The sequence below is a fragment of the Egretta garzetta genome, unplaced genomic scaffold (assembly GCF_000687185.1).
Source record: "Egretta garzetta isolate BGI_Z169 unplaced genomic scaffold, ASM68718v1 scaffold72, whole genome shotgun sequence".
NCBI lineage: Eukaryota > Metazoa > Chordata > Aves > Pelecaniformes > Ardeidae > Egretta > Egretta garzetta.
The window spans coordinates 1119953-1139150 of NW_009259032.1; the positions used below are offsets into that span (position 1 = coordinate 1119953).

Sequence of the window (19198 nt, forward strand, 5' to 3'; positions counted from 1 at the left end):
CAAACAGCCCCATGGGTTCTTGGTTACTTCAGGAACCTTGTGTCATGAATGAGTGGAATGCACCTCACTCAAGAGATAAGCAGCAATATGTTTTATTGAGGTAGAATAATATTTCCACAGGGTTCAATAAATTCAATGGAATTTAACAAGGTTTAACAGTGGTTTACCAAGGTTCAGTGAGTTTGATGGCAAGGTTCACTTTATTAATTACTGCGTGGAAGAAACATAAAGGAAAAATGAGTTAGAATCGAGTCAGAATGATTCACACAGAGACTGGAGGTGAAAAGGGTAAGGAAGACCCTCCTGTTGAGTCAGGAGGTTCAGAGTGGACCCCCTTGCTTTCTAAACTCCTGGTGGAGCTTAGGTGAGGCTAGGTCCAATCTTAGTCTCAGACTTGGACAATGGTTTATGTCTAATCAAATTATCTATACAATGTTTATAGTAATTAATATTTAATAGCTACATGGATTAGTAATGTTTCATTAGTATTAATTCAGCAAGCCATCTGTCACTTACCGAGGATCTGTTGTGAGAAAGGGATCTCTGCCCTGGGTGAGGAAGGATTTCTTAGTCTCAGGTAAGGTATCTCAAACCTTGAGAGGTGTCCCTGCTCAAGGGAAGAGTCACCTGGCATGCAGTCCAGCTGCAGTTCAGAGAGAGCTCAAATAGGACTTATCCAAAGATCCTGCTGTTGGTAAAAGGTGTCTCTGTCTCGAGGAGCAACCTTGAGAGGCGTTCCAGCTCAAGGGAAGATCACCGCCACGCTGCCTGGCAGGGAGAGAGCTCAAAGGCGGCTCACAGAAGCAGTCATTTATGGAATAAAGTGGTTGGCTTGTAGTCAAATCACATGCAATGGAAAGGTAGGCATGAGACTCCTTGTACCCACAACTTTGTTCCCTGATAAATGAGTCCTGGAAAAGCCACCCGCTATTCATGTGTCAGCTGCATGGTTGGCGTTCCAAGCTCATGTGCATCTATGCTCACTGTGTCACTCTGCTCCTTTGTGGGTTCTCGGAGAACAGATTGAAACTACAAGAGTTCTCAGCCTGGCTACGGCTCAGGCCTTTGCCTCCTTTGGAGCCTGTACCAAGCTACTGCTGCTTTGGTTAAAGGGTCAAATGCACCCATCACACCTTGTGACCTAATAAATGAAACGGCCATAAACAAAGCCAGCTTAATTTCTTCATTGTCAGGCATTTTGCTGTGGAAAGTCAATGCCGGCTGGCTCAATTCTGTTGTCAAACAGAAGAGGTACTGGAGAGAGATGACTTGTTGTGTAAACTCATCTTTCTCTGTCAGGGTGAGGGAGCTTTACATGTTCTTCTCTCTGGGCTCTGCAGAGCAGGAACTGCACTGTCCCAGGCCTGGGTGCAGGGCAGGTTGGCTTGGAAGCATGGGGTGTATTTCCACGGGGGCAGCTCCCTGGGTGAGCACACACTGCCTCCTTCCAGAGTTCAGGCTCCCTCCTCCATGGAAAAAAAAAAATGCTTGACAGGCTTTTAAGGTAGCTACAGTAGCTCTTTCTTTTAAAGCTGACCTTCAAAGGAATAAATGCTGTCAACTGGATCCTGTTTTGTCTGCTTTGTGCTATACAAAGAAAGGCTGAAATGAGTTTGAGAATGCCCTAATTTTTTTTCTTTTCGGCTTGCTCTTTACATCACCAATTAAGATCTTGTCTATCCTGGACGACAGAATGGCAAACCTGGAACTGTAGCAGAAGTGTGAATTCACAGGAGTAAAAATTGGATCTGCTTGAGGAGATGGGTCTTTTTTTTTCTTTGATTGTTCTAGAATAAATTAATTCATGGTGAAGCTTGCAAAAAGGAGCTACTGATAATGATAAATAGTAGTATGTACAAACCCCTCTGGTTTTTATAGACATTTGTTTTACTTTTTAGGGCATCTGACCTGTTACTGGAGCCTGAATTTCAGGTGCTTAAGAGTTTCCATGTTTGAGAGTCTGTGTCTGCAAAGGAGTAAAAGTCTCACCGTGGTGTAATTGCTACAACTCTCCTATGTAGACCTGTTAATTTTTCTCTGCCAAAGAAATGTCTTATTGCACTTTGATGTATTGTGTTGCCTCCTGAAAAACTTAACTCCTTCCTAGACAAATTTAGCTGAAAGTAGAAGTACTTCCAAAACCAATTGTGCTTTATTTGTGCACAAGTTTTACGAATAAGGGAAGTTTCATGAATACCCCTCATCTTTCTTCCATAAAATTAACTTTCATACATCTTTACTGTAATCTGTGAATAAAACTTTTCATAAGCTTACAAAAATACCGGCCATTCCACATAATAGCTGCTTTAATATGCATATTTTTACATTCCAAGGATAAGGGAATACAAATCTTTCAAGAAGTGATAGAAGACAAGCTCAAGCAACAGAAAATTCCAGCTATAAATCTACTTTCCTTTGAAAAAAGTAGGGGGAAGCAAAATTGTAAGATCTAGAGATATACCCAGTTTGCATTTTATTTCAGTCCTAATATTTAACTGAAGTAACTGTATTTGTGTTATGGACCTAGATGTAACGCATAGTCTGTTCAGTGGTTTTATCTTAGATAATGTTTCTTGAGAGACTTGTAACATAGCAGTGAACTGCACACACGAGCTTCAAAAGCTAAATGTGAAAGCTAGATGTGACCGCTGCTGAGTCATGCTGACAGCTCAGCCTGGTTAGCTTTAGTGAAGGCTCAGGCTGGAACAAGGCATCTTTTTAAGCAAGGAGGCAAGGCCAAAGAAGTCCTGCAGGCACTGCTGGTGCTCAGCCGTGCTTGTTGCTGAACCTGCTGTGCTAGCCTCTGAGCTGACAATAAGGGGAAAGGATTTGGCTTCTGATCCTTAGGTTTCTGGTACTGTAAGCAGGGCTTTGGCTTTTTGCCTCTGTGCATAGCATCTTATTAAAATGATCTGAACTGTTCTTTTGCTGTCAGATATCACTGAGGGTGTAAACAATTTTTCATTGACTTCAGGGATTGTGCCCAAAGTACGTGGCTTCTTGTTGCTCTATAATTTTCCCTAAGTGTGATTAAGCATTCTTGCACTGGAGGCTGCCATTGCTGCTAAGGGACTCTGCAACACACGTAATATACTACTTAAATGTGAGTGTACAGTGAATGGGTGAGCTTATTGCAACTGGTCAGGCTAAAACTCAGTCACGCCCATGAAAAAACAATGGAAAAGGGACATGAAATCACAAGACAAAAGTGTGTTTTCCCCCAAGCAGTCGTTTGTGGTATCTGTCACAGGATGGCCTCCTGCAAATGTACATCTGCCATAGGAAGTGGCTTCACAAGAAAAGTTACATAGCAACAGATGTTCCATGTCTTTAGGTGAATTTACCCAAGGGGGGAAGGACGTCCTTCCTGTTCTCCGACTTTATGGATACACATTTGGTTGGGGAAAAAAGATGTTATTAGTTTGTGATAGTTCATATCCTATGGAGGATAGAGCTGTTTGCACTTTTGTATGAGTCACACTGGACTAAGCACTGCATGGTGCCAAGCAGTTGTTTCATCCTGTTAGCTCTTGTTAAAAATACAGCTGGCTTGCTCTCTCACCTGCCTTGCATTAGTTATCTTGCCTTAGATGATATAAACTAAAATCACACCTTTTCTTGCAACCAAAGACAAGGCCCGCATTTACAGTGCCCGGTGGCTCCTGCCAGTCTGGGGCCGTACAGCAGATAACAGATCTGATCTGCAGCTGCTGTCAGTGTTACTTTGTGGAAGTCCAGGTTTCAACCTTACCTGGCTCCCTGACACTGCCAGGCTTCTCTTTGGATATATTCTTTGGATCTGACTTCAGCTTTATTTACCACTAGGCTTGCTTTACTGTTCCAAGTAAGGGTTAGCCCCTTGCTAGGGCAAAACATGTGGTATTTATCAGAAACAGACAGCTTTAAGACTGCCAGATAACCTGACTAGCCTGCTGCTCTGCAAACTATCTTGTGGGCCCTGCTGATAACGATAAAGCAACTGCACTGAAGACTATTAGAAGATGCTGATGTCTGTCGGGGAGCAAGGCTCTCGGTGGCAGACTAGTACTGCCCTAGAATATGAATGCCCTTAAGGAAAAGCACTTGCAACTTTTATAGCATCTTGTTGCTGATGATAGCACCCATCTGCAGTTTTTCCACTGTTGCTGTGTGTCATCAAACCCCAGAAGCTCATTATTTCATTCTCATCAAAATCACTGCTTTGATTTACAAGCCTGCAAGAAACTCTCCAAGGTTCTTTGCAACAAACTGATAGCAAGCTCCTTCCAGACCAGTCTGGGTGATTATTACCTAGTTCCATTAGCTCTGTTCACTCTGTATTGGAAACTGATTTTAAGCCTTGTAGGATTAATATAAGCTTTTTCATTTAGGGATTATATAGACCTATGAGGTCATGCTGGTGCCATTTTGCTAGTACTCATGCTATTTAAAAATTGTAGATCAAATTTGAGGGGACTCAAGTATTTTAAGACTGTCATTCAACCTTGTACAGGTGGGGCAAGTTCATCTGGTATGCATCTGTAATGAAAACCCTGAGAAGAAGAGCAGAGATCTGTTTTCTTGTTACAATGGCAATACTAGAGAAGCTATGGCTTTAGGTTAAATCTGCCAGGTTTCACCACTGCAGGGAGGTCAGGAGAGCGATGCTTTCATCCTCCCAGCAAACCATACAAATAGAAAAGCAAAGACTACAAAGCAGAAGAGGCTGAATGGAGGATCTGGGTCTAAGGAGGAGGCGGCTCAGAACAGGTCAAACAGAGAAGCAGAGTGCCCTGCAAATATTTGCTGAGATGAAGCATAGGAAGGCATAAAAGCAGTCACAAAAATTGAGTATTTGCCAACTGCAGAAAGAGAGAAAGGGGATCAGAGCGCAGGTATTGCTCTTTTCTCTTTGGCTCTATTGCCAGAGGGCCAAGACAGGTAGTGGTTGCAGATGAAGCTGCTACCTTCCCCTGCCTCCAGGGAATGTGGGCAAGCTAGCAGCTTCCTTGCATTGCTTTCATTTCAGTACAGCTCTGCTCCTCACACCAAATTCTTTTAGAAGATCAGTGGACTGTTATTGCCTGCATTTGCCTTTCCTGAGTAATTTTTGCAGGAGGAATGGATCAGTTTTGCTTGATGTGACTTTGATGTCTGCTGCCTTTAAATCAGCTTCAACTGATGTGAGGCTCAAGTGGGGGCAGCTGGGAGGCTGCTTAGCTTCAAGCATGGCTGGGTTGTTCTGTGACTGGAAGGAGGAGGTGAATGTGTCTTGCTCTCTGGGTGGCAGAATGCCATGCATTAAGGGAGACAGAAAATAGGTAAGTGGGAGGAAGCCCTTACTCAAACAGTTAATACACCTAAATGTGAAGAAAGGATTTGGTGTCAAAGTACATCTGTTGCCCATGGTTTGATGCAGTCAGCATGGCATGTGTTGCTAAACCTTTGTTCCAGCTGTCGTGGGCACCTAAATTTCCATGATTTTTCATTGGCTGCTGCTGCTTTTGAAATTTACTGCTTCTGACATGCCAGAATATTTTTTTTTTCATGTGTGAGTGAGCCTGCAGGACAGGAGCGCTGATAGCACGCAGCTGACCACGCTGTGCTGAGAGCTTTAGTGCAGTAAAATTTCAACTCCTGGCTGCAATGGTAGTTTGAAAGAGAAAGGATCAAACTGTACAGCTCTCATCAAGTCCTCTGATTCATATTTCCTAGAGAAATTCTCATCCTAGGTCTACTCTTCTTTGCTATATAAAGAGAAACATACATACTCTTCCCTTCATATTTAGAGAGCAGGCATGGATTAGGCTTACTAAGCAATAATCAGCTTTCACTGGTTTAAAATTAACTAGAACAGCACTAGGGGTTTTTTTCTTTCAGCTGGTGGCAGGGTGAAGAGAGAAATGACCTGCTGCGAGCTCTCCATTGCCAGAGGCATGGTATCGTATCTCCCCTGGATGAGTTTTCCTGGCCTAGCCTCCCAGCTTCAGGGATGGCTGTATGGGAGTGGTGAAGTCTGGGCTGTGGTGGGAGGGAGGGAGAGGTGCCATCCTGGTGGGGATGGGAAAGCATGTTCTAGAGCTGGTGGAGGGCCAGCAACAGCAGGTGTCCTGGGCTACTCTCTGCCATCCTCGTCCTATTCCCCTAAAGAGAATGTGCTGTTGGTGCTCTCCTCCCCTCTGCTTGCGCCTGTGATCTCACCCTTACCATGCCAGCCTATGAAGAGGAAATGTTCTCATTGTATGACCTGACCCTTCATCAGTGTGTACTTTTAGCTCTGTGCACCCACATTCATACTGCTGCCTATGGGCTCCGCATGCCAGCAAAAGGAGGCTGGAGCCTGTGTGTGCCTCAACACAGCTGCTCCATGGGGCTGAGGATGTTTGATCTTACTTTGTCTCCTCTAATTAATTGTTTTATTTTGGTTTTGTGTTTGGGTGTGGGGTGGAGATGTTTTTTAACACACCTACTATCTGGAACCCTGTAGCGTAACTCTAGTGTGTTTCTCCAGGCTCGTGTCACACTGGGTTTGGATTTAGTTTCTTTTTTTTTTTTTTTTTTTTTTTTATTGTATTGGCAGGGCGGCAGCTAAACCTTTCCCTTTCTCACTACTGAGTGGTTGAGCCAATGACCTCCTCCTGAAATCACAACTGAGATCCATTTTCCATGTTAAACCAGCAATTGTGTAATAGTTTACAGCGCAGCACAGAGCTGTGCCTAGTAGGCAACACTCGTGTTCTCAGTTTCTTCTGCTGGCCAAGTCATGCTGGGAGATGTAACATAAGGTTAAAATCCTCCACAGGGTGTGGAAGGCCTGCCTGTGGGTGAAGCATCTTTGAATCCCCTCTTGGACAGCACTGAATAGCAGAAGGTTATTTTCCTTTTCTAACATTAGGGGGAGCACAGCTGTGAAGGGAAAGAAAATGGTTTAAAAAAAAAAAAAAACAAACAGAAAAAGATATTTTGAACCTTGTAAGTCCAATTTATACCCCATCCCTACATTATAGTCTGTTTATAATCCCTGTGCTACCAGTAACAGAGCTTCTGCAGATACCCAAGATTGTAGCATCTTGCTCTTAGAGACATCAGGCAAAGAGGAGGAGTGGAAACGGACAGTCTGATAATTTGTCAGTCGCCTAGAGAGAAGCAAATATAACTGAGTGGCATTAGCAATTGTTGAAATCTTGTTTGGCATTCCAAATGCCTTGTTGACAACAGCGCTACAACAGCCATTCAGGAATGCTATTACACCACCAGAAATGTCTTGGAGATGTTGCATTTTATAGACTGTAATTTCTTGTTTTAGCTTCCAGTGGTGTAATTGGTGATTGTACACAGGGCCTTGGCTACAGAGGAAAATACTCTTCTCTGGTTCTAAGCCCTTGGCTCCGCAGGTTGGTTTTGTTTTGTACTTTGGTAGGAATGTTGCCCAATAAGCTGTGTGGTAAAACTTCTCCACCCCCGGCCGAAATCACCAAGTTCCTCTTGATTTGCTCAGAGCTGCAATTTCACGTGTGGGCTCAAAGTTCGTAGGACTATGTAATTCCTCTGCCTCTACCTCCACTGGCTTGTGCTTGCCTCCTCTGCTTATGAAAAGTACTCTACTGGTCAGTTCTCTTTAAACCCGTAAGGATGCTTCCTGGCTACTCTGTGAGCATGGCTAACAGAATCAGTCCCTGTGTGCATAAAAGGTACCAGATAATGACAATTAGGCCAAATATTCTGTCAAGGATATTTTACTTCATATGTTTTTTCCACGATCCGGCACATACTTTAATCACTGGGAGGGACAGACTGATTGATTGCTTGGGTGATTCCCCTAGATTCAACACAAAAATAAATGTTTAAAAGTTGCATAATCTAGGAGCTAAGGCTGCTCTCCGTGTTCTTTAGAAGCCAGAAGTCCAAGTTGGAGCTTGCTGCTTTGTGGGAGAGCAGAGCAGATCCTCCAAAAGCTGGCAATGATGTGCCAGACTTGGTTTCTAAAGAGAGACCAAGAAGGAGCATGGTAATTTGGTTCAGCTCTTTCCAGTGGGATGTCATCAGCTGGTTCTTGTTGGTGTGACTGGCTGGGTTATATCAGGTTCATGGGAACATGTCATCATCCAAGCGTCTCGAGCTAGCCCATTCTGCACACATTCAATTAGCTGCTTTAGAAATATACTGATGTTAGTATTGCCAAGACAAGACGTGATTAAGAAGAATGATCCCTTTCAAGCAAAGAGTCTGGGATGCCCAAAACAGGCAGGCATGGGTGGCAAGCAGTGGTACTGCTAGCCTCCAGGAAGACTATGCAAGGAGGACATAGGGTCACTGGTATGTGTGGGTCCTTCCTTGGTAGTATTACTCAAGGGGAAGTTTCTGTGACACTGGTGGTGTTTGCAATGCTTCCAGAAATCAAAGAAGGAGAAGTGGGAGAGAGTTGGAAAGGGACTAAAGAGAGAAGAATCCTGGGAAGGGTAAGAAAGAAGGGCAGAACAAAAAAACCTTTGTAGGTCACCCTAAGAAGGGCACGAAGGTAACACATGCCCTGGTGTGACAGTGCCACAAAAGGTACAACAGAAATCACCAGTGGTAAGGGATACTCTTCTTTCCTCCTCAAAAGGATGGCAGGAGCATGAGGCAAACTGTTATTTATGTAGCGGGGAAGACACACGCATGAGGACATCTGTTCTAAGGAGTTGCTTCAAAAATAACCACAGGAGAGGAGTGTGTTTGCAGAGCACAGCAGGGAACCTGCAGAGTAGTAGAAAGTGAGACAGCAGTGGTGCTCTCAGTGCAGACAGCCCCAAATGGCTGCAGGACTGTATACATTTGTACTTCTTGCCAGACCATCCCACCCTGACCCCAGTGGGTGTTTTACAAATTTAAGGAGGTGCTGTTTCCGTATTTTCTGCCCAAGAGCACTGATCCCTTCTCTGTCGCACTCCTTCTAGGCTCCTTTTTCTTAAGTCAGCAGCTTTTAAATTCCAGTTTCAAGTCTTTAAAAAATAACCCTGTTTAAAGGAATATCTGAAAGGTATGGCAGAGGAATGCAGATTCAGATACTACTCCATCCTAAAGATGAGGCTCTGTTTACCTGGAAAAAAGGAAAAGCAGATTGAGATATTTTGAAGCAGGATGCTCGTGTCTAGCATTCTGCCACAGCCTCTTACTGACTGCTGAGTACCAGAACAGGCAGCAAACCTGGCCACTGATTTACTGAGGTGCTGTAAGAAAGTCCATTACAGCTTACTTGCTGCCTCAGCTTCCTGGCAGGTAAAACAGAGGAGTAAAAAGCACAGCTTTTCTGCTCGTTGTCCTTCTAAAGTCTGTGGCTTCAGACAGCTCTGGAAGTGGTATGGTGTAGGATTCAACACAAGTATCAAGTCTGATCCACCAGTGAAACGAGAGGGGCAAAGCCAGATGGCAAGAGGCAGCCATCCCACCGAGGAACACCGTGTTGCAGGTGCTAGGCAGTTAATTTCTCCTGTTAGCCAAGCGAGGGAGCATGTTTGGTAAAGACCGGATGAAATATGAGCATAATTACTCACAGGGAGATTTCAACCTCTCTGTGGCCAAACACTCCTTAGAACAGAACTCGGACAAATGCCACTTCAAAGTAGCAACCAACTATGGGCCCCCTGCTTTTTTAGCTATCCTCCTGTAGGTAAAAGAAACATCACACAAATAGTAGTGAGAGTTTGAGATATAGTAGCTGATATCACTCTAGTAGGGAACAGCAGTATTTCTTTCCTGTACTAGTGGCTGTCAGCAAGTAACACTGACTGAGCTGACTTTGGATCTCAAGGGAAGCATTATCCTCTGTATTCCTTCCAGTACTATGTTTTCTGATAAAGAACAAATGTGTCCGCTAAAATCAGTCCATGCTGCACTAACTACTTGGAACAAAACTTTGTTTTCAGTTGCTTTGTCCTGTAAGTGAGAATTGTTGTAACTATTTGGAGTTTTGCAGAACTATTCCATATTTACCTGGCTGTGCCTGGTATAACCATGACTGTACTTTGGCCAGTGTTTTGTAGCCGAGTATGACCTACAATGCAGTTTCATATGTGTGTAAGCCAAGAACGGGATGTGCTTTGGACAAAATTTGATATTTCAAAATGTTCAGTAGCAGTCAAAATAGCTTGGAGTAAAATGTAGCAATAGGGAATTTAAAATCATGCTGTTACTCCATATGTTAACAAATATAGATGGAAATCAATTGCTTGTCACTATGTAAGAGAGGCAGTATCTTTAATCTTGGTTGCTGTAAGTAAAGCACTTACATCTATAGTTCGGTAAGCAGATCTAATTGGCTTTATGTTTTTACTCAGGTTCAATTCACGTTGAAACTAACGGTCATTTAATGTCCAGGCTGCTTAGGCTATCCCACTGGATACCTCTTCTCTGTGCCTAAGCAAGTTGCATACTAGGCCCTGTAGGACTTGCATCTGACTGCTTTCAAGGAGACATGGGCTTCTAAGCACCGATATGACTTTTGGAATGGGAGCTGTGGCATACTGGACTGAATACGAAGAGGTATTCAGGCACACACATTGTATGTTTCTTTGATTCTTTCCTTGAAGTATTTAGTGGTTGACTATTTTGATGTGTCTTCAGGCCTTGCCAAGATTAAGCTTTTTCTATTAGTTTGTAACCATGTAGAAAATATGAAACAGTTCACTCTATAAATTTGGTAGGTGTTTAATCCCAGCTTGGACTAAGCCTATGGCTTTCTTTGTGTAGCTGTTTGATTGCATCATTCTTGTTTAATTTGTGACAATTTGGCTTAACACCTCTTTTCCTTGTGTGACGTGGGACCTGAGTGTATCTCGCCATTCTGTGGTGTATATCCTCTGGACATGCTGTTCTCTGCTACAGAACTATGGAAAACTGCCCCAAAAAATTTGCCCTCAATACTGCTGTGCAGGTGCAGGCAGGGTGGCAAGTGCAAGCTCATAAGGAGACAGATATATTCTGGAAAAAAGACTGAATAAGCACTGTAAGCAGGCAACTGTAAACGGGTGTACTTTGATAGTGTAGAACACTGACTGCAGGCTCTTCCTTCTTAGCCTAGCAGGAGCTGACCTTGTATTTGATACGGCTACTCCTCCTGCCAACCTTTCTCCCAATTTGGCTGCAAGGCCCTATGCATTTTAGCTTGCTCCCTAGCTATCCCACTGTAGCTGAGTCCTGCACCTATCAGAATTTGGGAAATGTCCCCTTCTCCCACTACAGAGCACATGGAGGCCCTGTGAGCATCCCCATGGAAGGCAGACTTCAGCAGGCTGCACATCAATATAATTTACCACTAGATGGCTGGACCTCCTTTTTGTCCGGCTCTCGGTTTTGTTCCCAGCTCAGAGTGACAGTGCTTAGAGCAGAACAATGGACTCGTTGTAAGCTCTCGGCCCACCTCCTTTATAGCTTAACATTTTTAAACAGCTGATCCTTTTGGCAAATTCACTTTTATGAGGAATAGGTCAAACTTTTCAAACTTACTGAAAGAGCTGAGAAAATGATAGATGTTTTGCGAGACAAAGAAAAATCTCCCTACTCCTGTTGTTTTTTCCATTCCATTACACATGTATTACAACTTCCATTGAGTCTTTTATTTCATAGGTGTATGCATAAATGTGACACATCTAACAGTTCATCACTCAGCCTGGGAAATAGCATAATAGTCCTGAGAAGTCATAACATAACAGCCATATATTTTGGTCCGGTGAATTCAGTGATGTGAAATTTGTGAAACCTTTAAGACACTGACATTTATGTCACTGTGATTTGGGACAGAAATGTCTGTCCTGAGCAAAATTAGCTTTCCTTTAAGAAAAATTATTTTACTCACAGTCAGTCCCTTCAAAAAGGTTAATACTTCCGCGTGAAAAACATCAACTTTCCTGATGACTGCAGATTGATACATTATACAGAGCAAGGAGGCCTCCTTCAAAAGGCAGATGTTCTCCTGCCTGAAAGCAGACAAGAGGAATAGGCAAAGCATGCATCTGTTTCTTGAAGATACCACTTTTTTTTTTCCCTTATCAGACTCTTCTTCACATTTTCAGATCCATTATTTGCATTTACTGGGTCCGTGTTGTGTGTTTATAGATATATTTGTATCCATGAGTTCAAAACAACAGAGGTACATTTTAGAATTAAAATTACTTCAGTTGTTTTGCTGTCGCAACACTAGTATTTTGTGCTTGCCACTTGCAGGAACAAGGAGGAGACCTAGCCTCTGCCTCTACGGCAGTATAATCTAAAATATCGAACCTGGAAATTCAGGGCACTTTAAAAGCTTTGCGAGAGGCTGAAGATTTGCCGAAGATGTGCCTAAAGATAGTGGTACATGAAATGGTAAGATGGAGATCAATCTAGAAATAGGTCTGGGGTGGGATTTCTTTTCTTCTCCATATATTGTCTCAAGTATCTGTTACTTCACAGTTCAATTTTCTTCAAGCACTATGACAGCACAAAAAGCTGATGGTATAATTACTGTGATAGAGGAAGAGCAGGAAATTGAACTGAACTCCACCCATGCAAACTCAGAAACACAGGCAGTAAAGCATACAGCAAATGACAAGCCTCTGACTTAAAAAAAAAAATTGTTCAAGCCAAGAAGAGTATCGGTGGCCACTCTGTTCTTATCTGCAGGAAGGTTTCTGGTTTTGTTAATAGAACAGCAGAGAGTAAGAAAGGCTTGGAAATACCCACTTACTAGACTTGCAAACAAGTAAATTGTGTATTTTTCTGAAGTGCCTTCCTTTTAAAGGTGCCTGAAGGGTAATACGTACAGGTGATTTATGAAGTGTAATCTTGCACTTGGAAGTAGTCCAGAAACAAAGTCTGGACCCAGTTTACTTGCTCTTTGAACTCTTCAAAATACTGGAGTTCCCAAGTAAGTAGAGAAATCGTGTGGCTAGCTTGAGTCTTATCTTCTGCTACTCGATCCTATCACAAATGGCATGCTATTGCTGAGCACAGACGACCATCTGCCAAAGACGTAGCGTTACCACAGGCATCGTGTATTCCTCCAGTGATGCTATGGAAAGTAAAAAACCCTAACAACATAGCATGGGTTTGCTCTTTTATGCCTTTTGGGAATCTTTAAAACAATGTATTTTACTTACTTTGTTCCTAAGCAGATCCACTGATATAAACTAAACTATACAGAATATTGCTGTAAAATACCTGTTCACTGGTGCTATTAAAAGTGCTATGTTTGCTGTGACAGCTGTCTTTGCGTAACGTCTGTGAAATCAAAAGTGTCAATACCAAAGGTAAAGGAAACTCTGGTATCTTTGATCCTGCTATGTGGTAACTGTTGTCAGATGTGAACAGACAAGGTGTGTATGAAGAACCACACAAAAAATCGTGAGGAAATCAGGTTAGATATATCAACCATCTTCCTTCAGGATTATCAGCTCACTTGCAGTACTCTTATACAGTCCTAATAAACTGTTAGAGGCCCTGGATACACTCTGTCATGTAGTCTGACAGACAGGAGACACCGATGCCATAGCAGAGATTGGAGCCCTTTTGCCATTGCTATTGCCATAGCTCAGATGAGCAAGCATGTTCTTGCTGGAGGTTAGGAGGTGGCTCCCTGCAGCCAGAGTCCACTGCAGATCCAGGGCCTCTTCCTGCGGGTGCTGACTCCCTTGAGCACCTCATCGCTCTCCCTGCTGTGAAGGCAATGACATGGAGTCCCTTCAGATCACAGTATCTCTACTACAGCCATTTGAATTGAAAAACAATGGGAAAAAAGTGTTGCTTAGATTTAAAACAAGAGCTTGTTGCACAGTTGGCTTTTCCTACTCTTTTCCCCGTAAGATGATTTAAGGCCCTGCCTTTGCAGAGGTCTGGGGGCTGAACTCTCAACCAGGCTGGCCAAACATCTACTACTCCCAACACCTTTTAGCTCAGCTCTTGGCTGGGCCATGGCTGAAAGCTTTTCTAAAAGCTGGGCTTTGAGATTAATTGGTCTGGTAGGCTCCCCTCCCACCACTCTGACTGCAACTTGTGTTTAATGCCTACAACAACCAGGTTTGTGGTCTTGTGCTCTCTCATTCTACCTCCTGCTTCCACTCCCTGGCCTTCTGACACGTCTACAGATCTGCCTGGAAAGAGATGCCAGACTGATTCCTGAGGGATTGTTCATGTGGACAACTCTGATTCAGGTTCCTAGGAAAAACAAAAATCTGCGCGGGAGGAGGGATGGGGGAAGCTCAGGTAGCTTAGGGCTGAGAAAAGGAAAACCTTGAAGGGAAACAAAGATTACTTAAAATAGTGGATTTGCCGAAAATCTTATAACCATTAAAAATACACTCAGAGGAAATCCTCACTCTCCCGAGTGCTATTAGAGAGTAAACACCCTAAGTTAAACCTCTGAGCTGTGAAGCGAGAGTGTCCCATGTTATTTGGTGAAGAATGGCTGAGAGCAACTCAGAGGGCCTTGAAAAACCTAATGGACCTTAAGAAAATCATATGGTGCTCCATCATAGGATAACCATTGGTTGCCCTTTTGGACATAGCATTGTCAAGAATCACACCAGAACCTTCAGGCATAGACAAACAATAGTCTGTGTTTGGGAAGGGAATGGTTTCCAAATTTGCAGTTTGTCCAGTGCCTTTAGCAATACAAAGTTAGAAGGATAGATCTGGCACTTACTGGAGTCTGAGCTTATATCCATATTAATGACCATGGTCCTGTAGTGGCAGTAACAAAAGGGGAGGCGATGACCCATATTCTGATTGTAGCCACCCCTACTTCAGGACTGCAAATCTGTCTCTCTTTTGCAGAATAATGCATATATTTTATCTCATTAAGCCCCTTCACTGTCCTGTGTATAAAATCGTTGTAAGAAGTACCTTATGGTTAATGCACTTTGGCGCTGGTTTGGATGCAAGAGCATTTGGAACCACACCTGCAGTCGCTGTGTGACAGTGAGCTATGGGCCAGGTACATCAATACTATTCCTGCTTCACTGTTGTATAGACTTGCCAGGGGAATTAAGACAAGCTCTGTAAAAATCTCTGAACGGGAGCTTGCTGAGGTACTGCACTACAGAAACAGAGCTGCGTTTCTGAATGTTTGCCCCAAGCAGCACCATGGTGCAGCTGCAGCTGCCTTGACCGCACAGGGTGAGGAAGCATGCCACCACTCCCACTCCTTCCTGTCGCAAGCAGCAGAGGTAGCAGCTCCTGGCTTGAGGTGCCTCGCCCCAAAAATACCTCTTCCTTCTCTTGCAGGAAAGAAATAGCAGTGTGCATTATTCTTCCCTATGGGTTCAAAGTAGCGTTTCTGGCACTAACGGTCTGCATATCCCATTTTACATACATTTGCTCCACAGGGACTTCTGAGGCTGCGTCTTCATGTCTTACCTGCTTAGACTGCTGCAAGACTTGTCTGGGCTCATCTTGAACAAACCAGCTTGCAGACTGCAAGCAGTAGAGCTCGGCTGAGCAGACTTTGTGATCGTTATTGCTGATACTTGGTAGGTCTCTTTAAGTAATTTGCATCCCAGTTAGTAACTTTCATCATCTTTGTTCGAAAACCTGCCAAATGCTGGTGGGAACTGGAGTGAATACAAGTTGCACCTTCTTTATATAGTTATTCTTACTTTAAGAACATGTGAAATAACAGATCCTTACACCAAAAGTACAGCATTTGGAGAAAGAAAATTAAGGCTCAGATACACACTCCCTTGAGAAAGTAAATCAGACATAATGCAATTGGTTATTGGTTATTATTTGGTATGCCTTAGCTTCAGATTCTGGCCTCTACTTCTGCAGCTGTATAGACATGCTTAATGCTTTGTGAATCATCCTAACAACAGTGTTGTTGTTTTCAGGTTATAATGATGCTGGGTTGGTCCTGCATGCGGGTGTTATTATCCAGCATTGAGAGCTAAGCTTCATACAGAAAAAGCAGCTCAATACTCACCAGAAAGCCACTAACAAGCGTTAGCCATAACAGTAATTAGTCAGTACTTGTACCTGTGAATTAATTGAAAAGATTTGTTTTATTCTTGTGGGAAGCTGAAGTCAGGTTCACAGCTGGGATGCAATTCCACCAAAGCCAATACAACTTGTACCACCACTTGAGTTTTGGTCTTATAAAAGTCTTAGAACTCCTTTTGAACCTAAAATGATCCGAAGGCTGGAGCTCCTCTCCTATGAGGACAGGCTGAGAGAGTTGGGCTTGTTCAGCCTGGAGAAGAGAAGGCTGCGGGGAGACCTGATTGCGGCCTTTCAGTACTTAAAGGGGGCCTATAGGAAAGATGGAGACAATCATTTTAGCAGGGCCAGTTGTGACAGGACAAGGGGTAATGGTTTTAAACTAAAACAGGGTAGGTTTAGACTGGATATAAGGAAGAAATTCTTTACAATGAGGGTGGTGAAACACTGGAACGGGTTGTCCAGAGAGGTGGTGGAGGCCCCATCCCTGGAAACATTCAAGACCAGGTTGGACGGGGCTCTGAGCAACCTGATCTAGTTAATGGTGTCCCTGCTCACTGCAGGGGGGTTGGACTAGATGACCTCTAGGGGTCCCTTCCAACCCAAAACGTTCTATGAGTCTAAATGCCCCCTCATCAGTGGTCACTCATTTGCTAAGCAGAAAGCAAAGTGTTTTCCTGGTTGCAAAACTGTCAAATGAACACAAATGGCATTACAAGCTAGTATGATATTAAAATTGAAAAATACCCTGAGGTAGATAATACCTCTGACTATAAATCTTATTGTATGTCAGAAAGCTTTACGGCTTCCCCATGGAAAAACATCCTGTGAATTTCAACTAAAATGAAGTGTCTAGGAAAACTAGAGTTAGGGACACAGGCACTGAACTCTTCTTAGACCACAATTCTTTATCTCACTAAATGTGGCACGTGGCCAGATTAGCAATGCGAAGACTCATGGAAACTCAGTCTTCATTGGGCTGCTTAGCCATTTCTCATCTCGAGTCACTCAGGCTTGCATTTCTTTTTCCCTGGAAAATGTCAAAATACTCATAGATCAAGAAACAGGAGCTGACACAAAGACAGAGGTGCTGGATCTAAGAAATTATTGAGGAATTGGGATGAGAGCTCTCCACTTGGTGGGAAGTAGAATTTCAGAGTCCGCAGCTGTACCCCTTTTAAGAAATGAACTTCTCAAACTTCCTGCACTTACAAGCATTAGACTTGGCCAGTCGTTGGCCAGAAGTCCATTGATAATGACATCTTAGAGATAGGATGTAGATTTAATCATTTGGATGGGACTTTTTCTCCAATGTCAGTAGCAAATCAAATCTTTGCCTACTGTTACAAAGCACTGTGCTACTAGAAACATTGTTTTGTTGTTGAAATCCTGTCCATTAGTACTCCTGTGACTAGTCAGATGGATTATAAACTAACAGAACTTGAGTAACTGTCTTGCCATACTGCAAGGAAAGGTAGCATCACTCCTGCTTAGTCTTGCCTCAGGCTTTTGTGCCAACATATCACACTGGAACTCAGTGTTGACTGGTAACTGCCAGTGAATTTAAAGTGCTGTCACAGTCACCTCTCTCAGCTTCCAAACCTAGGTGGCCAAAGCATGTAAGAAGCAATCCACAAGAGACGGCACAAAGCCAAAGGATGGTGGTTTTTTTTTTTTTTTTTTATCCCCATTTGTTTAGGACAGGAAACAAAATGTGTTTGTAAACCAGAGAGGCTGCTGCAGGTGCAGCGGACTCTGTTCCAGCTGGCGTTCTGCAAGATCGCTTACCTACATCAAAGCTGTTCTGCTGCCTTTGCTGTCTGGTTGCTCAATCCTGTGGCTGCACAGGAACCGTACACACAACGTGAATTAAAGAAAGCAGGTTCCTGTGTTCAATACCCTCTTCAAGTGAGCAGTCTAACCATTAACACCAGACGTCCTAAATTCTCGTTAAACTCATGAGATGATGGGACATGTGAAATGCTTTTGGCTTCAAAGTGACACTTGGCAATGATACTGCTATTTTCAATTGAGAAAGCAAGTGAAATCCTGTAGTATGATGCTGTAATTGACGTAGGTTGCATTTCTTTTTAAGTTGTTGTTGGGAATGAATGGATTAATAGGTAAACCATCAGAGATTGTTACTGAATTTATCACAACAAATAATACTCTGCAGTATTTCCCTGTTGCCTGTGAAGCATTAAAATGCTAAAGGGTGCCAACACGTGGCGTTAGTAGGGTGTTATGACAGCAATATTATAAATGTTTGTACAGTTTGTCACCCATATTTGAAGCCACTTGTAAAAACAGCACCTTAATATAATACATTATTACCATACCCTACTGTAAGCAGCGAGGTGCTTTTACTCATTGGTACAGGACCTACGCGTTGCTGATTATTCACCCTTTTCTACCCTCTTCCCATGGATGGTTTTGCAAAGACAGAGTGTTAACAATACTCTAACAACAGAGGCAGGGATAATGTTCATCTGGTAAACTATACAGCCACAGCTGAATTGTATAGACATGTTGCATTAATTTCTCATTTATCAAGAACATTGCTTATTTTCACAGATCCATTTCAGCAGATGCTTTTTCTTCTCAACGTCTACCAGACCTGACAGATGAGTATTTCCCTTCTCTCTCAAAAGAGACAGGCGACCAAGGCCCCATAACCAATACGAAGTGATCTTGAACCAAAGACACTCTTTTGTGATTCTAACAATCATCATACTTTTGAAGCCTGTTATCCTGCAACCTTGTACAGATGGCAAATGTAATTCATTACATTTATTACATAATTTATTACTTTTGAATTAAAAGTATTGCACTTTTAGCGGGTCCGGGAAACCCTGAAGACTTGAAACATTGAAATGATGCTATTCTTCAGCAAAGAAATGCTATTAATTATGCTGTTAATGCCAGGCCACATGGATTCTGAATCCCAAAATAGTGTATGAATACAAGTAAGCCACATAACTTTACAGTTGGCAGGTTCAATATAAATTCAGACTATGCTAAAATACAAACTCTCGAAAACATTGTACAATAGTTCTTCACGTGTTCTTGTGTATGGAGTGCGTACGAGTTCACGTGGGAGGTGATCCGAAGGCCCCCGTTCAGAGTAACCTCCCACGGTACAATTACGGGCTTGCTCCTTCTCACTGCCGCAGCCAGCCCAGAACCACGCTGCTCTCCCGGCTCTTCTGCCCTGCGTGCCACCGAGCGCGGCCCGCTCCTCCCTCGCACCAGCCAGGCCGCGTTACTTCTCGCC

General features: G+C 43.2%; 1 protein-coding gene across 2 annotated transcripts in view; it reads left to right on the top strand.

Moving 5' to 3' along the window:
* The first annotated feature begins 10295 nt into the window (after window positions 1–10295).
* The window catches only part of TSPAN5 (tetraspanin 5), a 93241-nt gene continuing 84338 nt past the window's right edge, over window positions 10296–19198 (top strand). Inside the window, exons 1-2 of one of the 2 annotated variants that reach the window (XM_035890341.1) lie at window positions 10296–10519; window positions 12181–12321. In XM_035890341.1, coding sequence (XP_035746234.1) covers window positions 12292–12321 — 30 coding nt within the window. In that variant the 5' untranslated portion in view covers window positions 10296–10519; window positions 12181–12291. The remainder of the gene's footprint in view (window positions 10520–12180; window positions 12322–19198) is intronic. The other variant, XM_035890342.1, reaches the window with a different exon arrangement.